This window comes from Malaclemys terrapin, chromosome 1, assembly GCF_027887155.1.
Source record: "Malaclemys terrapin pileata isolate rMalTer1 chromosome 1, rMalTer1.hap1, whole genome shotgun sequence".
Lineage (NCBI taxonomy): Eukaryota > Metazoa > Chordata > Testudines > Emydidae > Malaclemys > Malaclemys terrapin.
The window spans coordinates 196,425,353-196,439,551 of NC_071505.1; the positions used below are offsets into that span (position 1 = coordinate 196,425,353).

The window sequence follows — 14,199 nt, forward strand, 5'->3', positions numbered from 1 at the left end:
TCAACAAAAAGGACTACTTTTCTGTGGTTATTGCAAGCATTGGCGGATCACCGAGGATGTTTCATTAACATCAATGTGGGCAGAACGTGCATGATGCTGCTCACATCTTTAAGAACACAGGACTGTTCAGAAAGCTTCAAGCAAGGACTGACTTTCCTGACCTGCAAATTACCATTGGTGATGTTGAAATGCCAATAGTGATCCTGTGTGATTCCGCCTACCCTTACATCGACCTAACTTTTGTAGTGTCGACCAGGCTGAATTCTTCCATTGACCTAGCTACAACCTCTCAAGGGGCTGGATTTACTACAATGACAGAAAATCCCCTTCTGTCACTATAGCAAGTGTCTATGCTACGGTGCTGCAGCTGTGCCGCTGTAACAGTTCTAGTGTAGACATAGGTGATTCAAACTAAGAACACATCTTACCTTTTCCTAGTAAAAATGCATCTTTAGTACCTGATCCAAAATCCACTGAAGTTTAATGGGAGTCATTCCATGTATTTCAATGGCCTTAATCAGGCTAAAAAGCAACAGAGGGTCCTGTGGCACCTTTAAGACTAACAGAAGTATTGGGAGCATAAGCTTTCGTGGGTAAGAACCTCACTTTTACAGATTCAGACTAACACGGCTACCCCTCTGATACTTAATCAGGCTAGTAGGTCTCAATCATGTCAGATTCTGAATAATGCCCATATCCTGCACAAGGAAGCTCTTAGGATACATTCATTAATGTTTAGGTACTTGGAAATGGTCAGGTAAAAGGCAGCATAAAGGGTTATGTACAGTTATAGAGTGATAAGGACTCAAATATTTCAACAGTGCCAAAGATTAACTGCTGTCTGTCATTCTGTATGCTACTTAATAATGTTTATGAGCAGACTAACTAAAATTGGCATCCTTTTGAATGCAGGAGAGGTTTGATCATGGGAATCTGGAATTCTCACACTTCCGTAGGGAATATCTTAGGATCCTTAATTGCTGGTTACTGGGTATCTACCTGCTGGGGTCTGTCTTTTGTGGTTCCTGGTGTTGTTATTGCTTGCCTGGGGATCGTTTGTTTTCTGTTTCTCATTGAACGTAAGTATATATTTCCTTATTTTGATTTTGATTTCTACAAAACTGTGTTGCCCATCCTATGCTGGGAACCTGCATTACACAAATTAAAATCCACAATGCAAAATACTTATAAAGGGCTGCTCATACCTAAATAAATAGCCACCAGACACTCGGGTCACATCCTTCCCAGAAGCTACATGGAGAAAAAGATGAGCTTTTCAGCATGTTCAGAAGGTCAAGATGTGACATCCTAAGGGGGCAATTGCAAGGTCCTAGTCTGATCCCCTGCCAGCAGCTCTCTCATTTATAGCTCAAGGGTCTCTACTAATCACAACTCTGGCCTGGGGAGAAAGGCCAGCTCTCAGGTAACTGGTTTTTAACCCATTTAGAGCTTTACAGCTTTAACACCAAGTCCTTGAATTCCACTCTGAAATTTACTGGGAACTAATACAAATCATGGAGCACGGGTGTAACGTGCTCCTGGTCAGGACCTCTACTTAAGCTGGCCACGGCATCCTGCACGAGTTCTTGTTTCTGAGTGGTCTTAAGGCAGAGCACCATGTGGAGTGATTGCAGCAACATGATACCCTGCCAGAATGTATTTGTCCTACTTCACCCCAGACCATATCCTCTTGAACTTGTATCTTCACTTGACTTCAGTGAGTCTACTTGTGAGGCAAGGCTCAGACTCCACGTATGGATGGGGGAATCAGGGTATTCCTACTCTGATAACATATGACATCTTCACTTGACTTCAAATGCATTGTGTCTAACTAAAAATAACTTAACTGTGCTCTTTGTCTGTGGGCTGAATATTAAAGAAAAGAAACAAATATATCTGTAGGTCAAAATAAATGTGTGGGTTTTTGTTTTGTTTTGTTTTGTTTTTTCATTTGGGGCTAGACCAGGGGTGGGCAACTTTTTGGCCCGAGGGCCACATTGGGTTTGTGCAACTATATGGAGGGCCGGATAGGGAAGGCTGCACCTCTCCAAACAGCCTGTCCCCCACCCCCCATCCACTCCCTCCCATTTCCTGCCCCCTGACTGCCCCCCTCAGAACTCCTGACCCATCCAACCCACCCTGCTCCTTGTCCCCTGACCGCCCTCTCCTGGGACCCCGACCCCTATCCACACCCCTGCCCCCTGACAGCCCCCCCGGGACTCCCATCCCCTATCCAACCACCCTCTGCTCCTCATCCCCTGACCACCCCCACCTGGGAACCCCAGCCCCTAACTGCCCCCCAGGATCCCACCCCCTTATCCAACATCCCCTGCTCCCTGTCCCCTGACAGGCCCCCCGGGACTCCCACTCCCAACCCTCCCTGTTCCCCATCCCCTGACTGCCCCCCCAGAACCTCTGCCCCATCCAACCGTCCCCTCCTCCCTGACTGCCCCTCAGAACCCTCCTCTCTCTTACCCAACTCCCCCGCTCCCCAACCCCCCCGGCCAGAGCCAGCTACTCTCCCCACGCTGCCCACTGGGAGCGGTAGGCCAGAGGGTGGCCGGCGTGGCTGCGGTGAAAGGGGGACAGCGGGGGAGTGGCTGGGACTAGGCTCCCCAGCCAGAGGCTCAGGGGCCGGGCAGAACGGTCCTGCGGGCCATAGTTTGCCCACGTCTGGGCTAGACTATACCAGAAAGTTTTACTGTTTTAATTATGGTTTAAAGTAGCAAGAATATGCACCTGTGCGCATGCATGCAGTGTGGAGGCAATTATATCAGTATAGAAGTGCTTATACAAAAGTAGCTTATGCCGGCTCAGGGAGCAAAATAAACTCTACCAATATAAGGCATCTGTATACCAGTGTACTGCAGCTGTGCTAAGGCTTATACCAGTATAACTGCATCAGTAAAAAAAATCATACCCTTATCAGGCATAGTTATACCATTATAGCAACTTTTCTAACTGCAGACCAGGCATTAATATCAGCAGGGTTTTAGGAGAATGATTCCTTATGTTTGATTAACTGGTGTTTTGTTGTATTTCAGACCCTAAAGATTTAAGTTACTCTTGCAAACCATCCAGTGTAAGTGAACATTATTGTAATATTTATTGTTATATTTCATGTTACTTTTATTTTTTTTAATGGATAAATAGGACAACATTTGGTAGTTTATAGTATGAAACTAGCCTTCTGGTATACATTTGAACAACGAGGGGCTGTAATACCTGTCAGGGAAATGAATTAAGCTTGGTGGTAGGGCTTGTGATAATGTAGTGTGTTGGTTTTGTAGTGGAATTCAAGTATTATTCATGCGGTTTGCTCCGGAGGGAGGAATTTTGAGTAAAGTTGATTTTTTTTTTAATTTAAAATTGATTTTTTTATTTTGTTTAAATTAGCATAAGGAACAGTGTGAGGGGGAAGATCTCCACAACGGGATCCTCATGTAGATGTATTTTCTCCTGCCCCCAGATTTCACTGGGGTAAGGAATGATTTGGGTCTATATCATTTGCCTTAATGATATCTTTTGGCAGTAAGTCCCAAAGATGAATTGTACATTGAAAGAAAATGTCCTGTGTCTGTTTTGAATATATTGATTTTCTTAATTTTGCATGCAGTCTTGTTCTTCTATGGTAATTTAGGGTAGATTGGCCTTCTCTGTAGCATGTATTATTTCTTGTACTGCTTTCTCTTATCCTCTTACTATTCTCCTCTCTAAAGGACATAATCTTTAATATTTTCAATCTCTCCTGATATAAAGTTTCTGATCATTTTAATTGCCATTGTCTCAAGCACATGTTTTTGGCTTTATCACATATTTTGGTCACCTCATTTCAGAAAATACTGTACTGTCTATATTTTCTGTTTAATTCTTTCGCATTTTTTAAATACAAGCAAATCTATTACTGGATTGAAGTTAAATGACTCATAGACACTTTGAGCTGGAAGATATTTTTCTTAAGTATTTATTTGCTACCTATTGAGAAACATCTTGGTGAATGTTTCAATCACTTCATACAGTTACTAGAAAGAAAGATCGATCTCAGAATTTGCCACTAAGCTTTGCTGAGGTAAATGTATTCCATTCACTTCAGTGCGCTGTTACTGAAAAGCATTGTTAAAGAGCTCTGCACAGCATATTGCTTTTCTGCCTTACCAAAAGCTGACATGAAAGAAAAAAATGACTTTCAGCTATATCTGTCTTGATGCTATTGAACCAAAAAAAAAAAAAAAAGGCAATTGAGGATTTGTTTTCTTGCAGCCACCCCCCCCAAAAACAAGAGGTCATTGACTTCTCATGAACATCAGCAAGATAATTGCCTCACACCCAGCCTCATTGTCTGATGCATTTGACCTACTGTTTCCATGGAAACCTTGCTCTCTGGAGCATAAAGCATCACTCCCTCCCACAGATTCTTATTTGCAATCCCATAGGAGGTTTTAAAGACATTTCTCTCCTAGACTTCACTCAGAAATAGCTCCAGAATGCAAAACTTGCCAAGAGTTCAGTAAATCCTAGGAAGTCACATGATGTTTGAATGTGGGAATACCTCAAATTTAAAATTTGAGGTCCGAAAAGTACAGAGTACCTTCAACTCCTGTTAACTTCAGTGCACTCTCCTTCTGTATTCACCACAGGATTAATTTGTAGAAGTTAAACCAATTAATAGAATATTGATTAACAAATCTTGTTGCTGAAGTGTAGCTGAATGACAACTGAAAGGATACAGCTACGGTATTAGCACAATAAACAGACAGTGCCATCACTTGAAACAAAAACCTTGGCCCTGTTAGACTAGCTGCAGAATTTTGCAGGAAGGCATAAAATTCTAGATGCCACTTTGTTTTCAGTCCTTCTGAGAAGCAAATTCCCATGCGGCATGGGTCCCCTTGAAAATTTTTAAAACATTTTTGTAAATAATAATTCAAGAGTATATTTGAATCTAAGCAGAGCAGAGACAATCTTCTAATTGCAGGTGAAGCAATACAAACTTTAAAAGTTACCATGAGGAGTAGTTCCTCAGAGAGAGTAAATCTAAGGCACCATCTGTGAGCTGGTCTGGTGATTTTTTTTTTTTCATATCCTCCATAATTTGAAGCCTCACAGGATGCCCAGGTCCCTCCATGCTTTTAAGTGACTACACTGTAAATTACAAGCTATTCAAAAATTGATCATTTTTCCTCCCAAGTCAGTGGCAGAGACTGGAACAGAACCTAAAACCCTTAACTCCGACTTTCTCCACAGATTTCTCAGGATACCCATTGTCACTTGTATCTGGCTTTGCTGTGTTAAAAAAGGAGTTCTAACTGGAAACACACTCATGAAAATAATTTCATTTTAAATTAAGTTTTTCAACAATTCCCAAAATAGAAGGTGCACTTAAGTGCTTTGGCCATTTTACCTTGGTTTGTGTAATGTGAAATATGTTTCAAAATATTTCAGATTCTGGTGTAAATGCCAGAAGTGGAGTCTTTGTCTAACCTTTCCACAGAGATCTACTCTCCACAAGTGCTGTAATTCAAGCAGTCTATGCAATCTGCAATAAAGGAATTTGATAAATGACAGTAGAGGGCAGGTTTAGTGGCATTTGTAATAGGGAAAGAAATGTAAAAATTATGTGAAGATTTGGTATCTTCTTTTTCATTGCTTCTAATCTAATCTCTCGTTCACTGCTCTTGCAACCCTGCAGCTTGTAGTCCCAATTGATCAATACGTATGAACACGTTGAAATTCTTTTGTTCTAAGAACTCTTTTAACATGGCTTTTCCTTTCTGTGGAAATATCAGTTCTTTTAAAAATTCTTGTGGTAAAGTTCTTCCGTATCTGGAAGACTCCATACTTTTCAACTTCTTACTTCTCTCCAGAAGATAAAGTGTAAATATTTAATATGTAGCCTCTCAGTCTAGTCCTCATCTCCAGACATTTCCTCTTTACCAGAGTATATTGCATTTAAACAGTGAAATGAAAAAAAAGTCTTCCACTTTTTCTCTTCTTAACCTTTAGATAAAGATATAGCTGGTCTTTCCTCAGATAATAGATTTTCTTTCTGCTAGATCATTGTAATTCACTTCCCAAAACGACTCTTCTTTTCAGTAAGACCATTTCTAGTATGTATTTTGCAGAACCCTTGTTTTTGGACTTTGGCCCATCAAGGATGATTACTTCAATCTTTGACTGCACTTTACCTTTTATGGATTATACATAATTTATCCTCATCTCTCCATAAATTTTCTGTACTGGAGGAATGAACAAGTAAAGAACTAAAAATATGCATCCATACACTTTATCTGGGGCAAATTTTGTGTATATTTCCTTTTAAATTAAGACTTCAGATATGGACAGGGCATGCTTTTCTGACTATATTTATTTTTTACATAGCATTCAGGATGTACTAAGGCACTTAGTAAAGTTTAGTGCCTCCCTCTGCTCCTCTAATGTTATACGCAACTGAACACAGCCCCATGTTCTCTCTACCTGGTGGTGAATATACATTTAAGGTTTACATGTAAGCTACCCAACCCACACACTTCATATCAATGGCAAATATTTTTAGATAAAGTGTCATATGGTGACATATTTCAAATAATGCAATTTCAGCATGCATTGATGTGCAACTGTGCATGCAAATGAATGGCTATATTTACAGGAAAGCAACTATTTTAGATCTGTTCCAGTTGGGGGCCTGGGGAGCCCACAGAGGATAGATAGGATCAGATCCTCGGGGGGGCGGGGGAAGGAAGACCCCAAAGACAACAACTATAACCGTGGTGCCCCCTTCCTGTGCTCAAACAGCTAGAATGAATATTTTATATGAGAATGTGAGAAACCTTTATCTTCAATGGGGAGGGAGGAGGAGAGAAATTGTTCCTTAATAGCAGCCTCTGAAATAAATGGATCAGTTTAGGAAGTCGAATTGTGATTAAAGTATTGTTACAAAATGTGGATTTTGTAGTGAAAAATGTCAAAGTCATTAAGTAGAATGAGCTCAAAATCTGAATTTCCTGTGCCGCTCCTATGTACAGCACAATTTGAAATGAGAATATATAAAAGTGTCTTCTCTTTCACATTTTGCAAGATTCACAGAACTCCACCTGAATTTAAAATAACTAGAATGTACAGTCATCAAACCATAAGTTTTTCCACTTGGCTTTGCATCTGAGGTGTGATGAACATAGATCTTTGGTATGTAAAAGTAGGGTCTAACCCTACTTCTAGCATCAGTGACTTCTTTAAGGTAGTGCTTTTTTAAATTGTTTTTCAGAGCTCAAAGTCCTACATGAATGGTACAAATAAATTTAGAGTCCATAAGCCAACCTTAAATCTTAAAGAAACCAACAATCTTCAGGTAAAATGAAATTTCTTAAGTTAAAATTGTATGTTAGATTTTCTAAGCTCAGATATAATCTTTCCAATGAAAATGGCTTTACCCATGAATGTTTCAATCTGCTAAAGATCTTATAGAAAAATATAAATATAAAAATATTTCAACTTACTGTAAACAGTGTTTTAGGGGGAGATTTTTCAAAGACACAAAAGACAGCTAGGTGACTGACTGCCCTTTATGCATATGAAAATCTTTCCCTTAATTTCTTCTGTAGTGTCCCCTTAGTGTTTTTTGCTTTCGGCTGGAGATTTACTGCTTCTTAAAAACAATGACATATTTAACAACTTCTGTGCCCTATTGTCCTCGCCTACAAAACCAGTTGCATCAGTTCTGTGGTACACTTTGAGTTCTTCAGAATGAAAATTTAATTTTAAAAGAAGGGGAAGAGATGCGAGAGCAATGTGAGCAAAATTCACAGTAGTGATAAGGGGATGAGCATAAACCGATAGCCTGGATCAAAAACATCCCCAAATTTGGGAGACCTTCGGATCCCAACATTTGTAGTTGTGACCAATTTCTGCAATAATCGCATCCCTGAGTTTCATTTAGGAGAGCAGAGTAATGTGCTGTACACTACGAGGCACAAATAACCAAAACTCAAGTACCTTTCACTCTGCAGCCCTTTGTTTACTAAATATACTATGAAGGCCAAGAACATAAGAACAAGGTTCAAAAAAGAGCTAGATAAATCCATGGAGGATAGGTCCATCAATGGCTATTAGCCAGGATGGGCAGGGACGGTGTCCTTACCCTCTGTTTGCCAGAAGCTGGGAATGAGCGACAGGGGATGGATCACTTGATGATTACCTGTTCTGCTCATTCCCTTTGGGGCACCTGGCACTGACCACTGTCAGAAGACAGGATACTGGGCTAGATGGACCCTTGGTCTGACCCAGTAGGGCCATTCTTATGTTCTTATGATCTATTACAAGGGAATGTATTTGATTATTCACTAATGAGTAGAGGAGAGACCATTTCCTCCACATCATATTAAGGGACAACACAGCTGGTTTTGTTTCTTTGGTGTTATCCAAAGCCCATTAAAGTCTATGTGAGTCTTTCCACTGAGTTCCAAGGACTCTGGACCAAGCCCTTACTGATGAGCAGCTATTTTACATGTTCCTCCTTTCATTCTAAGGCCTGAGTTATGCCTGGTAGGCAGAGCCTGTAATAAGGCTTGATGTGCAGCTGAACCACTCCAGGGGAACAAAATGTCTCCTGGAGCTCCCTGCGGGAGAGGAGTAATTTGCTACATCCTATTACTGTGCCGAATAGACCCTATCACATAGCTAACAAGCTCTCCTGGTTTGTGGGGTGGAGAAACAAAGGCATGATTTCAAGTATCAGAAGGGTAGCCGTGTTAGTCTGTATTCACAAAAACAACAAGGAGTCCGGTGGCACCTTAAAGACTAACAGATTTATTTGGGCATAAGCTTCTGTGGGTAAAAAACCCACTTCTCTTCAAAGGCATGATTCTGCCTTCTCCACTTTTGTCTTGTTGCTGGCAGAGGAAGCAACTTGTTAGCGGCGCCTGCACTCCCCTGAGTGCAGGGACTTCTGATTCTGGAGGTCCATTACGTGGACCTCCCATGGAAGGCAGAGTCCATGCTCTCTCTCCCTTCTGTGCAGGCATTGGCCACAGTTTAGCCCTCTGACTTTTTGGGAAATGGTTAGTTATTTGTGTGCATAATATGTAACTTTTTGAGCGGTTGGACTTCAGCATGGAGACTGAACACTCTGGGTTGGGAGGCACCTCTTCCCACCCTCCATGCTGAGAACATCTATATAGAAAAGGAATAGAGTTATTCTCTCTCCCCATTGTACATACTTATTTACTGAACTTTGCAGGCCATTTGTTTGCAAAAACAATCCTTCTGAAAATGAGAACTGAGTGCAGTCTAAGTATAGTATTCATGATACTGGACAATGTAACATCCCATTTCCTTGGTGAAGTACAGCTCTGAATATCACCCGAGGACCATTTTTTAAAGGTTTTCTACAGGTTACTTGGTTGCTTGTTTGTCATATAGACTTTTTTTTAAAATGAGAGTAGTTTTCATCTAATTCTCTGTGGGGAGAAACATAGAAAAAAAACTACCCCTGGGTAAATACTGCCAAAAATTTTGAGATTACTCATTCTTAAATTGCTCCCACTGTGTTTGCTCCCCCCAGTGGCCAGTGAGTTTACTTGCAGGAATATTCATGGAAACAGAAAGGATTTTAATCTATTAGAAGTTATTGACAGGACCAAACTTTACATTTGTAAATGAGTACTGGTATTCACACCAGAAAACAGATTCTGGATTTGTCCCTTCAGAGAAAAGAAATATCTTGTGACCAGAACAAAACAAAAATCTTTGTTTCATTTCAAAATGTTGATGTGAATCTAACCACTTTTGTTTTCACATCTTCCTGTGGTAAAAATTGAAATTTGTTTCTCAGAATTGATTATTTTCTCCCCCAAAAATTCAGTTTCAATTGCAAAGTCATATTTTTTAGGTAGGAAAACTTTCCACACACCGTACTTCAACCAGTTCTACTTGTCACCTATGTGTTCAATCAAAATTAACCAAACCATTCTGAACTAAGTATATTCACTGTCTACAGTGAACTGTTTGAGTACAACCTGCAGCCCAGATGTTACTTGCCAGTATTATGCTCTGAATAATTTTAAAATAATGGCAAGAGTCTTGAATCTCATAAGCTGTTTTTGGACAATTCATAAACACAAAGAGCTGAAATTTGAAAATAAACTGTTGGCTGTAATTTGCTCTGCCAGCTCTAATCATAATTCTCAGTAATTGCACAAACTGACAACAAGAGTGGCAGATTTCAGAGTAGCAGCCATGTTAGTCTGTATCCGCAAAAAGAAGAACAGGAGTACTTGTGGCACCTTAGAGACTAACAAATTTATTAGAGCATAAGCTTTCGTGGACTACAGCCCACTTCTTCGGATGCATATAGAATGGAACATATATTGAGGAGATATATATACACACATACAGAGAGCATAAACAGGTGGGAGTTGTCTTACCAACTCTGAGAGGCCAATTAATTAAGACAACTCCCACCTGTTTATACTCTCTGTATGTGTGTATATATATCTCCTCAATATATGTTCCATTCTATATGCATCCGAAGAAGTGGGCTGTAGTCCACGAAAGCTTATGCTCTAATAAATTTGTTAGTCTCTAAGGTGCCAAGAGTGGCAGAGAGGCTATAGACTGAATGGATAAGGAGACTTTATCCTGAGAGGTGTTCCATCTTGATCATGACAGACGGACACTGGCTGAGCAGCACTGGGGTGCTTGCTGTCAAATCTGTCAGAGTTAATGTGTGTTTTCTTTGCTATCTGTGTTAGTTGTTCATAATGGTGAGAAATAACCAGGCAAAAAATGCTCTCTCTGTTTTTGAGACCTTGCCCTTTCCCCCTCCAGTTGAGGATAACTGTATCTAATCTTGCTCTTGTAAACGTGGAGTTGAATATATTTTTTACAATGGCTACACTATAGCTAAGCTAAGGTTATCATAGTTCTGCTTCTTGCTGCCTGTACAAACAGCAGATGTTCAGTGGTTTTAGAACTAGTCAATTCCTAGCATACTAGATTGGCAGCTCTGACTGATTCTTAGCTGACCACTCTAAACACTATAACAAGAAAAATAATATTCAATATATGCAACAAATAAAAGCAGAATGTGTTTCTAGATACATTACCTGTCATGTCAGGTTGGCCTCTTAAAATTATACACTATTGAGCAATAATAAATCCTTCCCCAGAGCTCAGGAGTGTACCATATGTCTGTTCACTCTCACTGACAAAGCTGAAAAGTGTTATCCCTGCCAAGCTCAAATTGCTTTTTCCTTATCTAGCTCAGTCTAGCACTTACCTCCAAGATATTGATATATATCTCCAACTTGAATTGCTAAGAGAGGTGATATGTGTTGTGTATTGGGAACTTCCACTTCAGAATTATCATCTCTTTGCATTAGTAAGCTTAGAGTCACCTGTCTGAGAAATGAGCAGCATTTACTCAGACAATTCCAATCAGGCTATTGTGCTTACAGGTATCCTGCAGGGTTTACTCTGCCCTTATTCAAGCAACGCTCCTGTGGAAGTCAATAGGAAGTTTTCCTGAATAATGACTGAAGGGATTTTGACCAATTTTTTTGTTTTGTGTTTGGGATTGATAGCTTGAATTGCAAATGTTAAACTAAAGTATCAATGGTGTTTCAGTTATTCAAAGATTAAAAACTGAAATTAAGTGTCTACTGCTAATTTGTTGCCATTTAAAATAAAACAAAAGTATAAATCGGATTATTTCAAAATCACTCAATAGAAAGTGTCATTTTCAAATCTGTTCCATCATTTTTAAGCTGTAACATCTGTTCTCCATGTCAGTTTGTTTAATATTAATCAGACACTTTCCATCTACCGCACAAGTACGGGGGGTGGAATAATGTACCAATTTACCTTTCCAAGCTTAAATTCAAATAAACATGGTAGTATTAAGCTCTTCACCAAGATTTAATGTAGATGTGTGATGGTTAGGAGAAGGGTGAACATACATTAAAATCGTCTTGCAGCTAAAAAGAGAAGCATTGCTAGGTCATCTTAGAGGGTGACAGTGCCATAGGGTACACGTGAAATACTGGGTTGCTACAACTACTGAACCTATCATTTTTACAAGCTGGCAAAATAGTTTTGATGGACCTTGACAGCTTTGTATCCAAAATTTCTGCCACCATGCATGGGAGTGAGTGGTGAATCTTGGATTTAGGTTTGAACTTCCTCAAGAGTCGGGGGGAGCACGTGAGAGGTTTTGGTTCAATGTAATCTCTGGATAATTGGCTTCACACACTTAGACATGGATTCCAGTCCCTACTCATATTGAATAGTACTTTATCCCAACAGCACTGTTGAACAGAGGTGCCAAATCAGATAGATACTTCCAAGGGAGGATGATCAAATTATGGTCCCTTCCCCACTGCCTCCTCCTGAAGGGACCCCAGGTTTCCCTCACCCAGGGAGTGTCCATCTCTCTTACCACATGGTGCTTGAGCCAGTTTGAGTTCTCGGTGGGCTCCCCTGCACTCTGCTGTACAGGAACAGGGTCCTGGTACGCCAGATCACTGCATCATTTCACCCCGCCGCTCCTCCAAAATTTCAGTGGCGTGGTAACCCTATGCTCCAGGTTGCAACACCATTCACTGAAATGTGGCCTGGCCACCCCATTTGTACAGAGGGGAGGCCAGGTCAACCTTTAGTGGCAATGTGACTACGCAGCTGGGGTGTTAGTCCAGACCGCTCTGGCAGCAGCTGTATTTGTTTAGTATGAGACAGCTGCTTAAAGATACTTGGGCCATGGCCCCCCTGCTCCGTGGCCTATGGAACTTTGGGCAAGTGCAAAAAGCATGGGGGGAGGGAGGGATTTGCTCTCACTTCTCCCCACTCCCTGCAATTGGTGTCACTGCTATTGAAGTCAGGTGGAGTAAGGTACTGTTACCGGAATGTCGGGTCCGCCTAGCTGAGAGCCAATAACAGCCAGACAGGGATAAGGAAAAGGTTGCTTTATTCTGCAGAAGAAAAGAGACCTTTGCACCTTGGTACAAAAACTCTAACTCATACAAAAGCCAAAGATCTTTTATACATTCAAACACAGGCCCTGGTCATGTTAACATTTGATTGGTGGTTAACAGACCCTGTACTTCTGCTATCTGGTCAGTGAAAACCAGTTTGGGACCAGCTCCAACTACCGCAAGGCCTTGAAAGGGAAGACAGTTGAAAAGTTCAGGCTACTGTGTACTTGAGGTGTCTGCTTCCCCCTAATGGCCACTGGCTGCCATAACTGCTGCTAGCTGTTGGGGGCGGGGGGGGGTCGCTGCTGACTGTCACAGTCCCTCCTTCGGGCCTGACAAACCCAAATTGTCAGGCCCATTGTGCAATTTGTGATCAAGCTGGAGGGAAAGATATCTAGAACCAAGCGGTTCTGGAGAACCATCTGCCTTAGTTTTCTCTATGCGGTTGCCAAGTCCACCAGGGCATCGGCGGTAGTTTAATTTTCCAGATATCTCGGTGAATTACCCAATTCCACATGCATCCTCTCCATGGACCTGGCGGGATTCGGTATGTGGGAGCCCAACCCCCCCTAATCGGTCCATATGCTTGGAAGGAGCATTGAGAACGTTCACACTTCCACCCAGAAAGTCTCCAAGTATGTCTCCATGGCCACAGATCAGATGGTACTCCTGATGTGTCTGTAAGGGCAGTGGGCCAAGCCTGAACATGCTAGATCCCACTGCAATGCCTTCCCAGCCTTAGTGATATTCAATGCCATTTCTGTCAACAACTTCTGGGTCATAGAACTAAGGGCGGAGATAACATGTAACTCACCAATTCCAGCCTGTACCTGGTTTAGCTGTGCCCCAGAAATAAGCCTTTTCTAATTGCCCCAATTTCTCATCATGTTCTTGGTTCTTAAAAATATTCCAAACTGCTGCTGCACTATTGGCCCCATCCCATAGGGATCTGGTCAAGTCACTTTTCTTTCTAGAGGAAATAACCCAAGCCCTCTGTGTGCTAATCTAATGGCAGTCCCCTGTGAGCAATTTGGGTATGTAGAGGTGATCTGGAAACTGGATAAGGGTAATGAAAATGTAACAGTCCCTAGTGTAGTATTAATCACAGTCCATTGATATCCTAATACATTTCTCTTTGGTGTAGTACTATACCACATTCCCAAGCATGGGTCCTACAAGTTTCTTCCTGCCAGTGTATAATTCTTTGTTTTTTCAGTTCTTAATGTCTCTTGTAGGC

At 41.2% G+C, this 14,199-nt stretch overlaps 1 protein-coding gene across 3 annotated transcripts in view; it reads left to right on the forward strand.

Moving 5' to 3' along the window:
- The window catches only part of SLC37A1 (solute carrier family 37 member 1), a 59,505-nt gene that overhangs the window by 19,835 nt on the left and 25,471 nt on the right, over positions 1-14,199 (forward strand). For all 3 annotated transcript variants that reach the window (XM_054004940.1, XM_054004929.1, XM_054004951.1), the window contains exons 8-9: positions 913-1,079; positions 3,045-3,082. In XM_054004940.1, the coding sequence (XP_053860915.1) occupies positions 913-1,079; positions 3,045-3,082 (205 nt within the window). The remainder of the gene's footprint in view (positions 1-912; positions 1,080-3,044; positions 3,083-14,199) is intronic.